At 49.5% G+C, this 18,294-nt stretch overlaps 8 protein-coding genes across 8 annotated transcripts; 6 read left to right on the top strand and 2 right to left on the bottom strand.

The window, feature by feature from the left end:
- Positions 1-850: 850 nt before the first annotated feature.
- BO82DRAFT_243814 (uncharacterized protein) lies at positions 851-1,564 on the top strand (the record flags this gene model as incomplete). Its single annotated transcript, XM_025630811.1, has 1 exon — positions 851-1,564. A coding segment is annotated over one exon (714 nt), but the record flags the coding sequence as incomplete, so codon positions are not given.
- A 1,901-nt stretch (positions 1,565-3,465) lies between these two features.
- BO82DRAFT_292152 (uncharacterized protein) lies at positions 3,466-4,900 on the top strand (the record flags this gene model as incomplete). The annotated part of the gene is made up of 2 exons (XM_025631753.1): positions 3,466-3,713; positions 3,784-4,900. 2 exons carry the CDS (start codon positions 3,466-3,468, stop codon positions 4,898-4,900), a joined length of 1,365 nt encoding a protein of 454 aa, XP_025488287.1.
- A 379-nt stretch (positions 4,901-5,279) lies between these two features.
- BO82DRAFT_367985 (uncharacterized protein) lies at positions 5,280-6,332 on the top strand (the record flags this gene model as incomplete). The annotated part of the gene is made up of 4 exons (XM_025637103.1): positions 5,280-5,293; positions 5,455-6,030; positions 6,073-6,256; positions 6,315-6,332. 4 exons carry the CDS (start codon positions 5,280-5,282, stop codon positions 6,330-6,332), a joined length of 792 nt encoding a protein of 263 aa, XP_025488286.1.
- Positions 6,333-7,362: 1,030 nt separating this feature from the next.
- BO82DRAFT_422851 (RTA1 domain-containing protein) lies at positions 7,363-8,438 on the top strand (the record flags this gene model as incomplete). Its single annotated transcript, XM_025640223.1, has 2 exons — positions 7,363-7,705; positions 7,774-8,438. Exons 1-2 carry the CDS (start codon positions 7,528-7,530, stop codon positions 8,436-8,438), a joined length of 843 nt encoding a protein of 280 aa, XP_025488285.1. The 5' UTR covers positions 7,363-7,527.
- A 407-nt stretch (positions 8,439-8,845) lies between these two features.
- On the bottom strand, positions 8,846-10,718 carry BO82DRAFT_318255 (uncharacterized protein). The gene is made up of 2 exons (XM_025632640.1): positions 10,652-10,718; positions 8,846-10,589 (listed from the first exon to the last, which is right to left on the bottom strand). Exon 2 carries the CDS (start codon positions 10,439-10,441, stop codon positions 9,218-9,220), a length of 1,224 nt encoding a protein of 407 aa, XP_025488284.1. The 5' UTR covers positions 10,442-10,589; positions 10,652-10,718; the 3' UTR covers positions 8,846-9,217.
- A 903-nt stretch (positions 10,719-11,621) lies between these two features.
- Positions 11,622-12,650, top strand: BO82DRAFT_422849 (RTA1 domain-containing protein; the record flags this gene model as incomplete). The annotated part of the gene is made up of 3 exons (XM_025640222.1): positions 11,622-11,814; positions 11,877-12,125; positions 12,217-12,650. The coding sequence occupies 3 exons, from the start codon at positions 11,622-11,624 to the stop codon at positions 12,648-12,650; spliced, it is 876 nt and encodes a 291-aa protein (XP_025488283.1).
- A 667-nt stretch (positions 12,651-13,317) lies between these two features.
- Positions 13,318-14,512, bottom strand: BO82DRAFT_405601 (uncharacterized protein; the record flags this gene model as incomplete). Its single annotated transcript, XM_025639499.1, has 4 exons — positions 13,318-14,090; positions 14,166-14,209; positions 14,272-14,403; positions 14,460-14,512. 4 exons carry the CDS (start codon positions 14,510-14,512, stop codon positions 13,318-13,320), a joined length of 1,002 nt encoding a protein of 333 aa, XP_025488282.1.
- Positions 14,513-15,360: 848 nt separating this feature from the next.
- On the top strand, positions 15,361-17,781 carry BO82DRAFT_292253 (protein kinase family protein; the record flags this gene model as incomplete). The annotated part of the gene is made up of 3 exons (XM_025631757.1): positions 15,361-16,970; positions 17,067-17,385; positions 17,581-17,781. 3 exons carry the CDS (start codon positions 15,361-15,363, stop codon positions 17,779-17,781), a joined length of 2,130 nt encoding a protein of 709 aa, XP_025488281.1.
- Between the last annotated feature and the right edge of the window lie 513 nt (positions 17,782-18,294).

The following is an 18,294-nucleotide window of genomic DNA, read 5'->3' as shown; positions in this document are numbered from 1 at the left end:
TTGCCTGTAGAACCACCAAATAACCAACCCCCTCCCACGAGACGGGTCAGAGGGTACTCGTTGGTGCCGACGATATACACTTTCCTTTCGAGGTGTCGCAGTGTCTCTTCATCCAGTGTTGGAATGCCCCCGGGCTCATCAGATGTCGGGTCACTCATGGATATTGTACAGACTTCACAACGCGGAAGTGTGTCGCTATGGACGGCAAAAACCACTGAACGGACATGACGGCAAAAGGAAAAGGTTTGGGAAGGAAGATATATCATCGAGTACCAGGTGGGGGAGAGGCAGTAGGTGATGTCAGGTGAGGGGATGGAACTGTGACTAGGCATACGGGCTCGCGGAGCGCATACTGAGGTAAATAAGGCTCCCCAGACCCCTGCACTGTGCTGCGCATTCATATAAAAGTCAGTGGTGAGCCATCTTTCGGGAGCATCGTTGAAAATTAGAAACATTAAGCAACATCCGTTCTCCTCATTTCTTCTTCCGTTCCTCGATCAAATCCAGTATACCGTGTAGGCTCATTACGTCAACCTTAGGGCTATTACAAGTATGATATGATGGCAATACTATGCCATCAAACAAATCCGAACGGAAACAACCTCCGACCACCGCGCTCTCACCAGCCAAGAGGGCGGTGTTTTCAGCCGTTGCCTTGATACTTTCATCTTTCGATAACGTTCATTCTGCTCTTCTACGGTGTCCCGTCAGCTATCTCCCTTCTGCTCTGAAACCGCACACAATCACTCTACTCGACGACCTCATCCACACACTTCTTTCTTTCGCCCTCCACTAAAGAATTCTTGAACTTTTTGGTCGAAGATCCACACTCCATCTACTATCTCAATACCATCCACCTCAAGCTAGAGGCATGGTCTCTACGAGTTACTGGACGGCCAAGGGCCGAGCGTTACGACAATGGACCTGCTCACCCCGAGGACTCTTTGTCGCCATTTTCTGTATGCATTACTTCGCGTGGATGGGGGTTCACATCTGGTTACTTGAGATCCCACCACAAAGAATGTGCCACCCCACCTGCGACGCCGACAACTCCCCCCGCCAGAAGTGGGTCGAGATTACCTTGCAGGTCATGTACGCTCATAATTACTTCCCGGGCTTCGCCCTCGCCATTTGTAACACTCGGAACATGTATCTGTGGAGTCGCTGGAGACTGGGTGGCTCGCTCCGCACGCGCCAGAAGGTGTTGGCCACTCTCGCCTGGATCCATGATTGCTGGTTCAGGCTCGATGATCAAGTCTCCTCCGCTGCCACCGAATTGCTGAATGAGGAGGAGCAACAGCAGCAGCAGCAGCAGCAGGTGGAGAAGGAAGAAGACGAAGAAGCAGTGGGACCAGGAAGACCACCGACTCCGATGTGGAAGATGGACGTGGTGGTCTGGAGCTATGCACTCAATTCCGTTCGGAGTCTGTGTCTCGCTGTGTGCATGTGGGCGCTGAATCAATCGAACAGACCCTACTGGCTCCCGAGCTGTTTGGCACTTCTCACGGGCGTTGTAGTAGCACCTGGGGGCGCGATTATCAGTTCAGAGAAGAGGCGAATGCGTGCGTCAAGTCATCTCAACACCAGCACCAGCACCGATGCTGAGAATGGGCAGTGAAAGGACATATGTTGAGAGCACGGACAGTGAATGGACAGATGTTGAAAGCATGGATGGTAAAAGCATTGATGCTAAGACTAGAGATAAGATGAGTCGGTCCTGGCGCCCATTGTGATTGTACCTGTTGACTTTATGAAAGCTGTAAGCTAACCAGATTTGGCAGAGGCGACTGGTCCGGGCGAGATTTTGGAGGAACAAACGGCATGTCGCGATTGATATTGTTGTCATTTCATGTTCCAGTTGCGGGCCCCCTTGGCTGGGCCTACTTGCTGCATGCGTTAGCCTTTAGTTAGTTTCTCTATGATAGCTTCCAAGCTGAATTGTTCATTCGTCAATGGACTGCTTGATTATATAACTGCTACTAAAGAACCATTTGTGATAGCGAGAAAAAATAGTAAAGGAAGAAGAGCCTAGATGATCCTGATTTCTAGTAAGCTATGATTAGTACTAAACAGAGTTCTTTGGACAACTACAACTTCTTAACCACATTTGCAATCTCGGGATCCATCCGTGCGGTTGACGACCCCCAGTGGCACAAGTCCTAAGGCTTTCCAAACAAGTGGCCGCTCCTGCAATTTCCAGACGCTAGGGGCCACCGCGTTGAATGCAGCAAGAAACCACGATTCAAAAATTGTGGGGCTCTCCTCCAGCATATTTGCTGATTTCGCAAAGGCCAACTTCATGATGATTTCCGTGGCGAGGCATCTGCCCGTCTCCTTGCTGTCTTCAGCCCTTGAGCGAACTCGAATTTAAGGGAAATCCCCCAAAGGATGGGTATACACACCTAAAAGCATTATATATATTAAGCTTGTAAATATTTTACAGCCCAACCAAACAACCATACTGTTGACTGTAGTATACACAAAGCCTTACCCGGAAGATCTGAAACCATCAAATCTAGTTCCACTTTTACCAAGCACATTTGCGACTAGGCAGTATACATGTAATGTGTACATGCATTAGCGCTTGGCCTTCCCCGCAAAGATCAGCATACACGGATCTCAGTGAAATGCCGTTTTCCGCTTACTACAACTTGTCAGGTTACTAGCTGTATTCTCATCTGAAGGCTACCAGTCCTGAGGGGGCCAGCGATTATGATTATGTGACTATGCTACAGTACCCCCTAATCCCACCGGGGCTTTTCTAACCCCCCTAGAGCTCTTCTAATCACGTGGGTGCCAAGATCAATCTTTAAGCCCCTTTTCAAATTAGAGATATTGAGGTTTTGAGGGGCCGAAAACTCCAGAGTGGGGAATACTTTTGTATCAGGGTGGGTGGCGGTCATTCAGATCCTAAAATACTAGCATCGAAAGGAAAGAAGCCGTGGGTTTTTCTTTTTTTTTTTTTTTTTTTTTTTTTTTTTGAATCATTACCCCTTTAGAAACTCTTAGCGTGATTCTGACCCTCCATCTGGGCTGGATGTAGCAGGCGTATGGGAGCTTGTGATTTGTCGGTTACGTCTACAATGGTTCTTGCCTACATTGATTGCCTGCATTGAATTTCCCTCGGGAAGACAAATTTGGTTCATCCGACAACACCTCATAGATTTAACTCTTGCGAAAGAATTACTCGACCGGAGTTCGTATTCGCATTCGAATCCAAATATAGGAATATCGGGCCGACCCCGTTGCCGCTTGAAGCCTTCCGAGTGGCTGGCTGCTGTGGAGTCACACTGCCCAAACCCAGGCTGTGCTTACAGAACTTAATACTGCACCCACAGGCAGCATAGAATTACCTCATATATCTGAGTGACAAGCGTGCTTGATTTGACACATAATCAGTCATGTCTGCTATTACTACATCCCTCCTCGACCACATATTCACAACTCGTTTGCACCGACCACAGAATGAGTTCCTCCTCAAGTCTGTCCCTCCCGCGGCCTACATCACCTCAGCACCTGGTTAAGCGAAGGTTGCTTCTGATCCACATCCATGGCTTCGAAGGCTCGGAAGCCAGTTTCTCCGATTTCCCAGTCCATGTACACACCTCCCTGACTGATCTCTTGAGCGAGTCGCACCTGATATACACTCGCATATATCCGCGATATAAATCTCGCGGCGAGATACGCACAGCGGTTGAGAACTTTCGTGAATGGTAGGTGAATACCTGTCACAGCAGGAGTACGTTCACATAACACTCGAGCTAATTACTTCTTACATTCCAGGTTGTCACCACACGTAGACGATGATCTCGACGTGATCCTACTGGGCCATAGTCTCGGGGGCATCCTCGCAGCCGATGTTGCTCTCCTACCCAGCACGTTAGCCTCACAATCTTCGCATCGCATTCTCGGGCTGGTCAACTTTGACGTTCCATTCCTAGGGCTGCATCCACATGTGATCCCAACGGGGCTTCGCGGGCTGTGGCAGCCTAAACAAGACGCAGCCGCAATAGTCCAGCAAGATGCTACCCTGAGCGATATCGATCTTTGTGCTGCAACGGCCGCCGCATCGGCGGGGCCACGATTCGACCCGCCATTCGCCAATGACGTGCATCTCGTGGAGCGAGATCGTATTGATGGCATGCTTCACTTCGTCCACAAGAACCATCACCATCTACCACGGTCGATCTACAAGCGCATGGTGTCTTCGTACCGATTCGCTGGCTGCCTCAACAACTACAGGCAGTTGCGTCGACGGTATCGGCAACTCATGTCTTTGGAAACGGAGGAGAGTCCGCGTCGAGTTCGTTGGATCAATTATTATACCCTCAGCACAGCCACCATCAGAACGAAGGTCCCGCGGGAGTTGAAACACGAGAGTCATGCACAGACCGAGCCTGCTGATACAACATTGGAGACGGCCTTGTTGCAGACGTGGAGTGTATTCTCGGAAGAGCAATCGCTGGTAGTTCCCGCAGACAAGCTGGAACTCACCACGTCCTCTTCCACCCTGGGAGGATCGGAGGATCCTGGTGATGCCGAGGATGGAATGGTGCTGTCGACGAAGGGAAATAGCATGGCTGCTTCCAGCGACTCACTCAACATCAGTCTAGAAACCTGTCAACGCAACAACGCTACGCCGACGAGAAAGGAGAGATACACCGGCAAGCCACGCAAATTCGTACTTTTGCCGTCACACCATTGGAAGCACGGAGACGATTCACTCTGGATCCCGGTGCCGATGGAGCATATGGACGAAGTCACGGCACACCAGTCAATGTTTTTGCCCAACGGCGGGCACTATGATCGGCTGGTTGGTGAGGTGGTATCGCAAGTTCAAAGTTGGATCCAGGAAGATCTTAGTGAGAGGGCTGTTGCAGACCGGAAACCTGGATGCTGAATGCGACCAGCAGCTGGGGATCATCATTCTCCTTGGACATTATCAATGACGAAACACATTGAGCAGCTAGCTCCTGCAACAAGTAGCTCGAACAACATTGAAGAGTGCGATCAGAACTCTGCTCATAGAACAGGAAGAAAGGAATACAATCAAGGGTGAAAAAGGGAGGAGAAGCTAGGTCTCACCGCTTCCATTAATCAACGTCTCCCAGAGTACAATACTCGATTTCCAGCTGCAAGAGCAGCGAACCTCTTTTTGACCTGATTTTCCTTCCATACCAAAATCCCTGTGGTTACAACATTCCGAGATACGATGCCAGACATATTTACTTACTCCGACTTTGACCTTGAGGGCACATAGCGATCTCCCAGTCCCAACAATGTACGACTACCGGTAAGAGACCCTCTCAGACCACACAATCTTACCTGTGCTAATCTGTAGTAGTGCTTCTTCTGACAACAATATTGGTATCCCATTTATTCTCATGAGCGAAGCGCCGGGATGGCCAATCTCGAAAGTCTGGAAGCCGGCGGGCTCTCCTCAGCGTGACCTAGACACATCCATCAAGGCAAAGATTCTCACACATTGGGCGGCATTACCTGGAAGCTCTCCCAGTTGCGCTTTGAGAGGATCGGCTCACTTTTCGAAGAAGAGGGGTTCTTCCAAATGAAGGAATGTCTCTCGCGTGGTCACATCTTACATGAACGATACGATCTGGAGACCTCGCGTGGGCCTTTCACTTCTGAGACAGAGTTCTGGGACAGCCTCATTTCCGCGTTCGTGGAGCACGCAGAGGCTCTGCCGTTGTCGCATCATTGCTTCGTGGCACCTGTTCCTTCGCCCGAGGATTACCAGTCCGGCATGCAATACAAGGGCGCTGTGAGCCTATGGAACGACTTCGTGACCGTTGGACGCAAATTAGACTCATCAGAGAACAGACTGGATTACAGCAATGTCGGCAATGCTCTTCGCGACATTTTACATGGTGGTCAACTTCCAGCCATCATCCCGGAGACGTTTCCCTTGTGCCACGCTGATCTGAGTGTCAATAACATATACGTCGATGACGACTATAATATCACGCGCATAATTGACTGGGCCTTTGCTTCATCTATCCCTGAATCCATGTTGTTAGCCGCTTCAGGATTACCACAATAATGCAATTGAATTAGTTCAGACTTACGTACCTCGTTCACTGATGGTTTTATTGCTGCTATGCCCGGCGCCGTCGAAAAGAGCTTGATCAATAGTTATCGCGAATCACCTGATCGGGCCCACGTGGCCTGGAGCTTGAGTCGCCTTCTCAGCCTTGACTACATTGCTGATTACGACCTCTTTGCTACTGTTTGGCACTCTGTACGTGGTCCCGACGCTAATGTCGGACAATGTATCCTATATACATACAAAATGGAAGTTTCAGAAAGCACACTAGGACTTTATAACCAAATGCAAGACGCAAATCAACGACAAGGCTTCTGTATATTCCGTAGTATGTTCACCCAGGAACCCAGGACAAACCTATTTTTCTCGATTTGAACCACGTGATCTGAGTCAGATACACTCGCTACCGAGAGTGGATGTCACGACTGTCCGGATTTTCGCCTAGAGACATGGTTCGTGGGAGAAAGGCTCTTTTTCGAGGAGGCGGGGAGGGAAAGTGCTAGGGGAATTGGTTGCCCATGCCGAGGGCAATAGTTGATGACGGTGAGGTTGTTACATTTTAATTATCTGTTCTCTTTGTACAATCGTACACTCGTATATTCGTATTCTCGCTCATTCGCATACCCGCATCATCATCGCCGCCACCTCGCCCATAATTCCACCTCAACTCAACAACAAATACAAACAAAACCTATTCTTCGGATGTATTATAACCAAGTTAGATACTGAAAGATCAGACTTTGAGATCTGAACACCAGATAAAATAGCTACATCCTATACCATAATCAAGACGTGAGTAGGTATATCTTGAGTCAATCTTTGTAAAGTGAAAAGCTTCAATTGCCGCAATTCCAGGCACTTTCTAGACCAACTGCCTCAATATAAGACAATAGAAGGAACCTTTGATTAGATGAACATCTATACGTAAATATATGTTCAAATAGACTAAAAGTAAGACTCCAAGGTGTGAACGCTATCATTCTACCACAAAACTCGGATAAGTGGATTCGTAAATGTTTTTAATATTCTTGAGACGGGGTTATTCATAAGTTGGAAGGGCCCGACCCTGGGTCGACGATGGCAATGAGTATCCGTATGTTCGTACGCTCGTATATCCGTATCTTCGTAAATATAGACTCTCTAGGGTTCGGATCCCCGCCGGAAACTCAGTTCTGCGCCCCACTTCCTCTCAGGTACACAGGCGCCATGGTTTATGGTTCTACGAGAATAAGATCAAAAATATATTTTCTTAGCTCGAGGTACCATAGTATGCTCAAATTGCCACGAGGAGGAAGAATCCTCCACATTTTCTGCTTTAAAATGGCTTCTCAACCTCCAGTCCTGCAAATGGCCCAGTTCCTTTTTGACTGCAGCACCAGAGCAATAGACGAAGGGTGACGCTATACTATTTATTCACCTTTCATATAAACGTACCGTCACTACGGACTGTCTTGCATTATACACTCATGGCCGGTCCAAATACAGAGCACGATGCTGTATATTTTGCCCTGTACCGCTACACGCCCTCGATTGCGGCAGCCGTGGTCTTTACCGTGGTGTTCTGCGTGCTTGCCATTCTCTTCATCTATCGCATAGTCCGGCACCGGACATTCTTCTTCATCCCTTTCTTGATAGGGCTTATCTGTACGACCACCATTCTTGTATGCCAGAAGATGAGCTGTACACTAACTTAACCCATTGGGATATTGCAGTCGAGGCCGCCGGCTACATTGCCCGGATCTTCTCGCACTTTGATACCCAAGCCCTGGGGCCCTACATCACTCAAACGATGCTGATCCTCGTCGCACCGCCTCTCTTCGCCGCCTCCATCTACATGACTTTAGGCCGCCTCATCACCCAACTTAACGCAGAGTCCGCCTCCCTGATCCGCGTCCGGTGGCTAACCAAGATCTTCGTCGTGGGCGATGTCATTTCCTTCATCTTGCAATGCGGAGGAGGCGGATACATGGCCGCCGGAACCGAGTCCGCCATGCTCGCCGGCGAACACATCGTCATCGCCGGCCTCGCGATCCAGCTCCTCTTCTTTGGATTCTTTGTGCTCGTAGCCTCTCTCTTCCACTGGCGGTGTGCCTCCCTTTCCACAACCACAGCCCTCAAATCCCAGAGCGGCCGGCTCTCGTGGCGTGGGCTGATGTGGGCGCTGTATGCGGCGTGCACGCTGATCCTCATCCGGTCTATCTTCCGCGTGGTCGAGTTCGTGCAAGGCAACGACGGGTGGATCATGCACCGCGAGTATCTGCTGTATATCTTTGACGCGTTGCTGATGGCCGGGACGGGGATGGTGTTGGGGTTTGTGTTCCCTGGGTCGTTTTTAGAGGGGCCGAAACGCGACGCGTACAGGGTCGATTCTGTTTGATACTTTATCTGTCACACATATAATCCTTCTTGCTTTCAGCTTCCTCTTCTCGTTTTCTCCTTTCTCCGTTTTCCCCTTTCTTTCTTTCGCCCTTTGTGTACTCTCGAGGGTTACAAATTTCCTAATAGTGTGCTGAAATTGACCAAAAGTATCACCCTGGAGATTGATTTCCTTGGAGCGTTTGCTTTTTTGTCTTCCGAATACAAGAAAAACAAGTGTAGCGGGCGCAGTAAACTTGCTATAGTACTAGGAAATGCTCGTCTTGGTTCATTCTATTGAGGCATTCTTTCTACCGAGGTCGACTAACGTGACTAGTGGCCGAGAACGAGCTTGGCAAAATAGGGAAAAGAAAAAGAAAAGGATCTCGTTGCACTTGGGGAAAAGTTCCTCATGGCCGACTCGATTATGACGACATTGCAAGGATTCGTATATTCGTATATTCGTTCAAAAGAAGCTTACAGTTGGAACCAGGAAGTCACCCAGTCACGAAACTCTGGTTCCGCATGTGTGGAGAACCAGGGCCAATGGAGGCAGAAAAGGTTATTCAGGTGCCACCCGAGCGAATCTTCGCCCCACAGAAGCCTGCAGACTTTTGAGTATGCTGGACAAGGTGCGGAGGGTATATGGTATTGTATGCGAATCATGGATGGGGTTACGAAAAGTATGAAATCTGCCTTCCAACCAGGGAGAGCGAGGGAAATGGGAAATAGAGAGAGAAAAGGAGAAATCCTAACCCGGGAGAAGAGAAGGTCAAAAAGGTGAGTGAGGCAGATTTCGCTTCATCGAGACTCCGCGATGACGGCCATTGGCCACGTCAATAAACCACTTAGTGCCTCGTTCTCTAGTCGGCTCACCAGCCGGATGATCTTCTGAATCTCTGAGCGAAAACCGCTGTTGAGATACCACACATCTTGAAGTAGGATTGAGACAAGGTAGAAATGAGCCAGGATCGTGTACGAGAATCCCTCCGCGGTTCCCAGGTGGTCAAGAGCGGAACGCTTGAGGCTGTCAAAGAAGCAATCCGAAAGCATACAGGGCCAGGAATTCACGGCGCTGTCTTCAATATCGTTCTGAATGTCGAGGGAGGCCGGAAAGTCACGCTCGCTTCGCGAAAATTGCAGGGCGTAGAGGATGCGCATGTAGATCTCTTCTAGTCTGTCGATGGCGTGGAGGTGGTCGTGTTCTGGGTATTCGTCTTGTTCGTGGTCGTGCTGTGGACTGTTATCGGCCGCTTCGTTGGGTGATGGTTGTTCGTGGTTGTCGGACTGCTGAGGTCTGCCGAAGCTATCCCCATCAATGGACGTTGTGGCCTCTTGGCTCGGGGACAGTGTCCCTGCAAAGATGCGAAGCATTTGAAGAGCTTGGCAGGCACCTTGGGCAAACACGTGGAAGACTTTCGGGGCATACCTCAAGCGGGGAAACTGCGATGAGGAAATGGCCGGTACAGCTACCTTCCAATCGTCGTTTGCGTGCGTGTAGAACAACATGGTCCGTAATCGTCCGCGCTTGAGAGTGAACCAGTGCCCCTCAACTACGCTTGTCAGGCCGCGTACAAGATGCAGCCAGTGGATGTACGGGTTCTGGTCATCTTCGGCTTGGCTGAAAGCCAGCCCGGCGGTGCAATCTTGATTTCTGGTAGATATTGAAGCAAAGGCGATAGCGATAATGAGAAGTGCCCCGCAGAAGACATACTCGGCGGTGGCGGCAGAGATATCGTTCAGGGCCTGGCGGAATCCCTCGAGGCCCTTTTGATGATGCTGAATGACGCGGTGATACTCAAGCTGAAGCTCCTGTTGGCTGTAGGCAGCCAAAGAAGCCTGGCTGTCGTCTATGCCTGAGACGGTTGATTCCGCCACGTGGGCTTGATATAGAACATGCTCGCCGGAGAGAGTGAGGAGTAGATGCATCAGATACTCCTTTTTCGTCGCCATGTCTGGGATCACCTGCTCCCAAACATATTTGCGTGCCGCATTGAGGGTCATTTTTCTTGATGTGTGCATCATGAACCTTGATAGGAGTCGTAAGTCGGCTAGATTGATACCTTGGTCGAGCAGAGGGGATTCTGCGGACAGTCCTTGACGACGAAATTCCAATGGTTGCAAGGGATCTGCTGCGGAGTCTGATCGTTGAGAAGACCTAGATGGCGCAGAACTAGGCTTGATGTGTTAGTTTGTTCATGGAAAATGATGATACCAGCCAGATAATGTGCATACGTGGATAGTGCTGATAGAGGATATGAACAGGATTCACCGCGAAACGCGCATGCACCACAGATAGGCTGTACCTCGTCGCACTGGATTGACCTGTTAGTGCATCTATTTCTAGTCTGTCAGAGAAAGGTGTTGCGACTTTTACTCTCCGATGCTTACAAGTGAAGCACCCCTTGCGGGATTTATGGTGTCGGACGCGACGCCTCCTTTCCTTTGTTAAACGCGAGCCACTGTCTTGGTCCCGTAAAGGTCCAGCCTCTAGTGGTGGTGATGGTGTGTCCGACATACTATGCATGGAACATGCAGAGTCTGATGACTTGATGGAAGGCGATGCTAATGAACTTGAAGCTGATAGTGAGTTTGTCTGGAGGTTGGATCTTGTTTCTGCCATTTGGCTATTACGGAGGGCCAAGAGGTCCAATGCCGCACATACACTACCCGTCATCGCTGGGGTCAGCGACGGTGTTGGCGAGGAGAGGAAGAAGAACATCCTCGCCTTCAGCTCACATGTACTGAGAAATTTCTGATAGGAAATGGTGTTACTTATTTAACAGAGCAAAAGAATGCGAGAAAGGTACTTCCATCGGTGTCAGGAGCGTGGTACAGTGACGGGCGTAAGTCATTATGTATAAAATCAATCTTGGAGAAGGGATACTGTCGTGGCGGAAGATTCGGAATCAACGGAATGGCATACCTATCCTGTATCTATTGTTCGGATTTCTCTTTGGGCATTCGCATTCGGTTTGTTTCGTGGCTGGGCTGGGCGACGAGAGACTCGCGGGCGGCGAAACATGGCGATACGAATATACGAGGTGGAAACGATTTGCAGCCCTAGCAATCTTTACGCCCAGCATGACAACTCATTCTTAGAACATTCAAGCTTACATATATACCTGGTTCATGAGACTCTTTCTATTCTTCCGATTCTCTTTAACCCTTCTTGCCGATCTACTTATTTGCCGAATCACTGAAAATGAGCAGCGACAGCAGCAGCAGCAACAACAACACCAATGCTGCCGCTGTGTTCGCATTCTACCGGTACGACCCCAGCATGGCTGGTGCGGTCATATTTACCATACTCTTCGCAATCACGACAATATGGCATGTTGCTCAGCTATGCCGGACGCAAACATGGTTCTTCATTCCATTCGTGGTAGGGGGCATTTGTCAGTCAATAACCTCCGCGCAATCAATACTACACCCACAACAACATGCTTACTTCCACCAGTCGAAATAGTAGGTTATATTGGCCGTGGTCTCTCGAGTCATGAATCGCCCAACTGGACCCTAGGCCCCTACCTCTTGCAGACCTTATTCCTCCTCCTGGCTCCCGCCCTCCTCGCCGCCTCAATCTACATGCTCCTCGGGCGGATCATCCTGATCCTGGGTGCAGAGTCCCACGCCATCCTCCGGAAGAAGTGGCTAACCAAGATCTTCGTCACCGGAGACGTCCTCTCATTCTTCCTCCAAGGCGCGGGTAAGTTCAGCCATCCCATTGTCTGCCTCACCCCTACCTCTCTTCACTCTGAAACCCACAACCCCAAATCGAGTCCTGACACCCCGCAAAGGAGGCGGCATCCAAGCCAGCGGCGGCCTCTCCGGCATGCAAACCGGCGAACACATCATCGTCGCCGGGCTCTTTGTGCAGATTTTCTTCTTCGGCTTCTTCATCGTCACAGCCGGCGCATTCGATCGCAAATTGAAGAAATACCCCATCCCGCGGTGTCGCGATCCGTCCATCCCCTGGCGCAAGCACCTCAACATCCTCTACCTCACCAGCTTTCTGATCATGGTGCGGTCGGTCTTCCGGTTGATCGAGTACTTGCAAGGTAATGATGGGTATTTGTTGCATCATGAGGTCTTTCTCTATCTGTTCGATGCGGTGCTGATTTTCTCGGCGATGGCGGTGTTCAACTTCTTTCATCCGAGTGAGATTACCCATCTTCTGGGCGGTAGGGGTGATTATGAGTTGCAAGGTGGGGGTGATAAATACGGTGTGTAATGTTGTTCGGATTGGGTAGTGTAGTGTATGTTGCTTGCATTTTGTGTTTTAATTGGGATGAAGAAGGGGCTGATAGAGGGTAGAGGGGTGAAAGAAGGATTTGGAGGCTAAACACTGTTGTGGGCATACTATATACTCCATATTCGATATGTGTATAATCAAAACTGTTTTGAAAAGCGACTGCTTAGCCACAAAGATTTTGAGATCATTAACATGATGATGCACCTTGGTTTGCAAGCCAACGCCTGGGTAGTTGACGGTGCCTCGTATCACTTCGGTTAATAGAATCTTATCAACTCAGGCGTGGTCTGTGGGTGGAAACTGTGCACATCTGATCAGGATGTGTTAGTAAAGGTCCCTTGCGAAAGAAACAGCTACATATCAAGGTCTGTACTTGCTAGTCCGGGCTAGGTTCAGAAGATATGAGCACATCATATGAACTGCAATCAGCTTTAAGTATGATTTGCTTATGTGCTATCAACACATGATGTAACTCCTGCTGGAGACCATAAATTCCATTATATGTTAGTCAAACATCATCAAGATCGGTAGAAATCCGTCTTTCAACTCCACAAACGCCCGCTGAAACATTCCGCAAGCAAGAAGACAGAATAAACTTCCACAAAAGAAGCAACACCGGAAACGCCGGATCTTCATCAGCACAGCATCAGTCGTCGTCCCACATCATCCACAGGCAGATAAGCGCCATGCAGACCATGATGCAACCCAATACCCACAGGGACGCCGTGACCACCTCCGCGGAGCCGGAATTTACCACCCCTTTATGGGTAGGGGAATGACTGCCTGTCAGCGTAGTGAGGTCGGGGCTCTCATCAGTGACGGTGGTTTTTGACGCCTTGGCGGTGAAAGTGATAACCACCGTGATGCGGCTAGCAGTGCCGGTTTCCTGCGGAGAGAAGGTTGCAGGGACCACGGAGCCTTTGTACATGTAGATTGTCGAAGTGGAGGTGGACAGGTGACGGGTGGAGGTTAGGGAGGGGGATGCTTCGGGAGTTGAGAGTTCAGCCAGCTCATGGAGACTCACGGGGGTGGGGGTAGGCCACTCGGTCGAAGAGGATTCGGTGCGTGGGTTTGGACAGGGATAGTTTCGTTTAAACAGAGTGGGATTGGTGGTAGAGGTGGCTGTAGGGACTTCCAAGGTTGTGCTCAATGCGATGACTGTGATGGTAGTGTAGGCGGTCGAAGTGCGCGTAAGTCGTGGCACAGAATTTGAAGGCCAATCTTTCTGGGGAGAGGTAGACGGTCCGTAGACAACAGCAGTGCTACTAACGTTGGGAGCTTCTCCTTGTCCAAACTGTTGAGTGTCCTCACAGAGGAGAGTGTCGGGAACGGAAACCGGAAGAACGGGGCTGGAGAGAACGTAGCCGGTACCGTTGAAGGCGCAGAGAGCGTCGCCGGCCGAGGGAGAAGTTTCATGACCTTCTAAAGCGTCAGTTCAATAGTCTATCTAAGGGAAAAGTAGTATAAGCTGATAAGAGGTAAGGATAGACTTACAGGTCGCAGCTTGCTTGTACTCATCTGGGAGCACCTTAGAAAGCCTGGTCGCGCTTGCAGTGAGCCTTTAGTGCCTTTTGAATTCAGGGAACAAGGAACGACTTACAGGATGTTACAGGGATAAATCTCGACAGACACATTCGAAGCACAACTAATCAGAGTAGGCCCCTTGAGCGAGCCGTGAAGGCAGTAACTTCCACCATTCTGGCGGCAAAGCACAATGTTGGTATCGGGGTCACTGCAACCAGCGCGACCGTGTCAGCTCACTTCAGCCTCTCACAGAGGCCGACTTACTAGAGGATCTGTGCTGTGGCGCTCAGTAGGATGGAAAGGAAGATTGTGACCATTGAGGCCCACAACAAACCCATAGTAAGTAACTGGATTTGATGTTCTTTGTAGGCTGGTTTGTAAATTCTGAATGCTAAAGCTTGATGGATGCGGAATGGTGATTGTGGATGAAAAGAAGATAAAGAAGGACAAAGAGGATTCAACCCACCGCAACGTGGATATACACTCTAGCGCGTTTTCACGTTGATATCTGAGGAACGCGTCACTTCAAGGTCGCGTCTGGGGCATCATACAGCTTGTTCTGCACAATTATACCCTATATTCAATAGAGAGAAAGGTATCTTGCTGTTTCTGCATCAAGGAACTTTCTAACTGGTGTGGTGCCAGGATGATTTCATCTAGGATTGGTCTATATAGTAGGGTTTGTAGATCACATCCGCGCCAAGAATGAGGCTATACTCATCTGGACCCTTCGAGCTGTAGCGTATGGTCTAAGGTCCATATTTCAGGTCCTATGAGATATACTGCAGACCAGTAGAGAGTATAGAAGTCTATTGTACTGCTTTCCTGAGCAACCTGAAATGCAACAGGCATGTCAAGTTCAGAAGTGCTCTCTATGCCATTATTCCAGTCATGTGACGGCCGGACGAGGCTGTGGCTGCCATGTTCTTATTGGAAGCTTTACGATGTCTACGCACCGCCGAGGCACCTGACAAAACATGATGTCTTATCGCCTTGATTTGTTCTCTGCTCGAAATATTTCTCCGTTCTTTCTACCCCTTCAGCCTTCTCCTGTGAGTCAACCGCATTCAACCTGATACGCAACTGACAATAATCAAGAAACCTGCCTTTTTCAACCTTTCTATCGTCCTAGAGATGTTCACAAATTTGGCCTCTTTCTGTTCATATGTCCTTATCCAGTCTTGACTTCAAGGCTCGACGGCGGGACCTGGTGGAACGGGTCAACGAAGAGCTGCGCCAGCACTTCATGCAAGGAGATGAACCCTCCAAGCGCTTTATCTGTCGCCAGGCCCTGCTGGAAATATGGCAAGACGAGGCGCGGCTGCATACCTTGCTTGGTCCCAATCCGATTTCATCGCAAGACATACGCCGAGTACAGCGTGAATGCGTCGCCGTTTTATCTATCCTGACTTATATCAGAGCAATCAAAACCATTGGAAGGTTTCACGCCATCCTTTATACTGACGAGATTAACGATACAAACCTCCCGCTGCATGATCGGGAGATACGACAGCTCTTATCACTCGAACCGGAGCTCTTCTTTCTATTTAATGACTACCAATGGGCCTTCTGCCCGGCCGAAATACATTGCGATCGAGACCCACCATTGCAACTAATCGATGCACGTCGTCGTCTACCCTTCCTATCCACACCAAAATTGATTGGGTCTGGCGGTTTTGGGGTAGTAGAGCTTGTGAAAATCGCCCCACGTTACCTGAAACTAAGTCGAGGAGCCGATTTTGAGTACCCTTATAAAGTTGCTTGCAAACGATTCGAAGGTGTCAGGAAGCTACAGGACTTCGAAACTGAGTTGGCAAACCTGCAAAATCTCAAGAGCAGCCTTACAAACCAGGCTCATATCTTGCAACATCTCACCACCATTTCACATGGGCCGCAGTACTATATCCTCTTTCCATACGCAGAGCTAGGTGACTTAGACCAATTTCTCTTAGATGGTGCGGGAATTTACGATTTCCGCCGACGGTTCCCACTCATTGCGCCTCACTCGACACCGGATAATTACAAGCCTCTTTTGTATCAATGCTGGGCTTTAGCTTCGGCTCTGGACTGGCTGCACAATGGAATCAAGATCAAAACCAAGCATATCAAGTGCGCCCACATGGATCTCAAGCCTGACAAAATTCTGATCATGAAGGATTCTAGCTCGACCGTGGGGAAGTGGGTGATTTCAGATTTTGGGATTTCCGTCGCTGAGCATGATCGCCATAGTCGAGCGCATGCACTGAGCATCAGAGATCTTTATCGCGAGGTGACAATTGACAGATTAGCAGTCCCGCAATTAGGAACATACCAACCCCCTGAAGGGATTCATATGAAGGGCGACTCAGTTGAAACCGAAGGCGCAGGGCGCCGCAGCGATATATGGTCTTTTGGATGCGTGTTCTCTGAGGTCCTTGCATGGGCGATTGGGGGACGAAGAGAGGTGGAGGAATTTGCTTACTCGAGAGCGCGACGGGGCCAGAAGGATGCCTTTTGGGAAGAAATCACTCCCAATACGCTATTCCCTGGCAAGAAAGAGTTCAGATTATGCGGCGCAGTGGCCAGGTGGCTGAATGACCTCCAGACTCAAAGATTTCCGACAAATCCTGTTGTGAGGATTTGGGCCCAGAAGCTCGCAAGAGAGATATTGATTGTCAGCAAAGCAGACAGGCCTGGTGCGGCAAAACTCGAGAAAATTGTGGGAGGTCTATACAACGCTTGTGAAATGTTGACCACCCGCGATATGCAGGAGTCAGGTCTGCCATTACTACGACGGTATGAGCCTCCAGAGTTAGTAGTCACTCCTGCATACGTTTCAGGCATATTCCCGGACATCTCCAGCCCAAGCTTGTCCACAACAGGGACGCGGAGCGCGTCCAGCACTTTTAGCCAGACGCCTACTCAAAACACGCCTGTCGATTCCACCTACGGCCACACCGTCTTACCGCACAGTAGTAGTGGCATACTTGCCGCTGCTATATCTCGATCTAAGGTACAGGATACGGTGCCAGTCGCAATGATCTATAGAAATCGGATTGAATTCACCCAGATCAGCATCTCACATAGTGGCTCACATGAATGCAGGACAAACTTGCTCCCTGATGAATGGAGAAGTGGAAGTGTAGGAGTCGCAATTGAAGGCCGATATTTTGCAGCTTGGGGAGACTGCAAGAAAAGCATGAAAAGACGTGTACGTATATCCTACAAGATTTGACATGCTACTGACAGATCTCAGGTGTACATCGGGGATACGACATCTGACCCATTGTCGATGCTTCCATCGGATATAGGATTCATTAGCTCGGTGGCAATATCGGCTCAGGGAATACTTGCTCTGGTTCGTGACAAGGAGATCTTGCTGCGGTCGCAAACATCCCAATTTGAGAGTCAATGCTTATTCAGCGAACGAGAGCTGGATCAAACGTTTACCCAAGCAATATTCAACGATCAGGGTAGTATGTTGTTCGCATGGGCTATTGGGAGCAGACAAGAGTCTTTGTATGTCTGGAGAATCGAGAATAACAATCCCTCTAGCCGTTGTCATGTGGTTCACTATAGCCTGGTATGCCTAGTTCAACCTTCCTAGTGATTGTCTTCGGGTGTTCTAATGAGTTTACAGCAGGCACGTGGCCATCAGCCCACCACCATCATTCCATACAACTTCCACTCCGGATGTATCCTTGCAAGACATGACCGGAAGGACTACCTTGCGGTCTCTTTAAGCAAGGATAGTACGGGTCTTCCGGGCATTGAACGACACAATGAGCACTTGAAAATAACTATGGGATGTTTACTGCGCGACGAATGGCTGCTTGGGATGACGGTCCCTGGAATCGTGCGGTCCGATGTGCGTCTGATGAAATACGCACTCACCTGGGCAGATGATCAAAATCAGTTGAGCCAGCCAGGCAGGCTGTTGTGTAAAATGCCGAAAGTCTGCAAGGATGCACTGTCAATGCAGGCATACAAGGACGGAACCATGATTGCGGTTGTGATATGCACCAAGAATAACATATCCGTGGTCAAGCTCAGCGATACCCCATAAAATTGGGAGAAGACCAGGCATCAACATCCAGCATTGCCCCTCCAACAACCACAG

This window comes from Aspergillus uvarum (assembly GCF_003184745.1).
Source record: "Aspergillus uvarum CBS 121591 unplaced genomic scaffold BO82scaffold_60, whole genome shotgun sequence".
Classification (NCBI taxonomy): Eukaryota; Fungi; Ascomycota; class Eurotiomycetes; order Eurotiales; family Aspergillaceae; genus Aspergillus; species Aspergillus uvarum.
This window is presented reverse-complemented; position numbering and strand designations above follow the sequence as displayed.

What these genes read in the sequence shown, in the direction of transcription:
- BO82DRAFT_318255 (XM_025632640.1), bottom strand. Translation starts at nt 10,441, where the DNA reads ATGATGCACACATCAAGAAAAATGACCCTCAATGCGGCACGCAAATAT.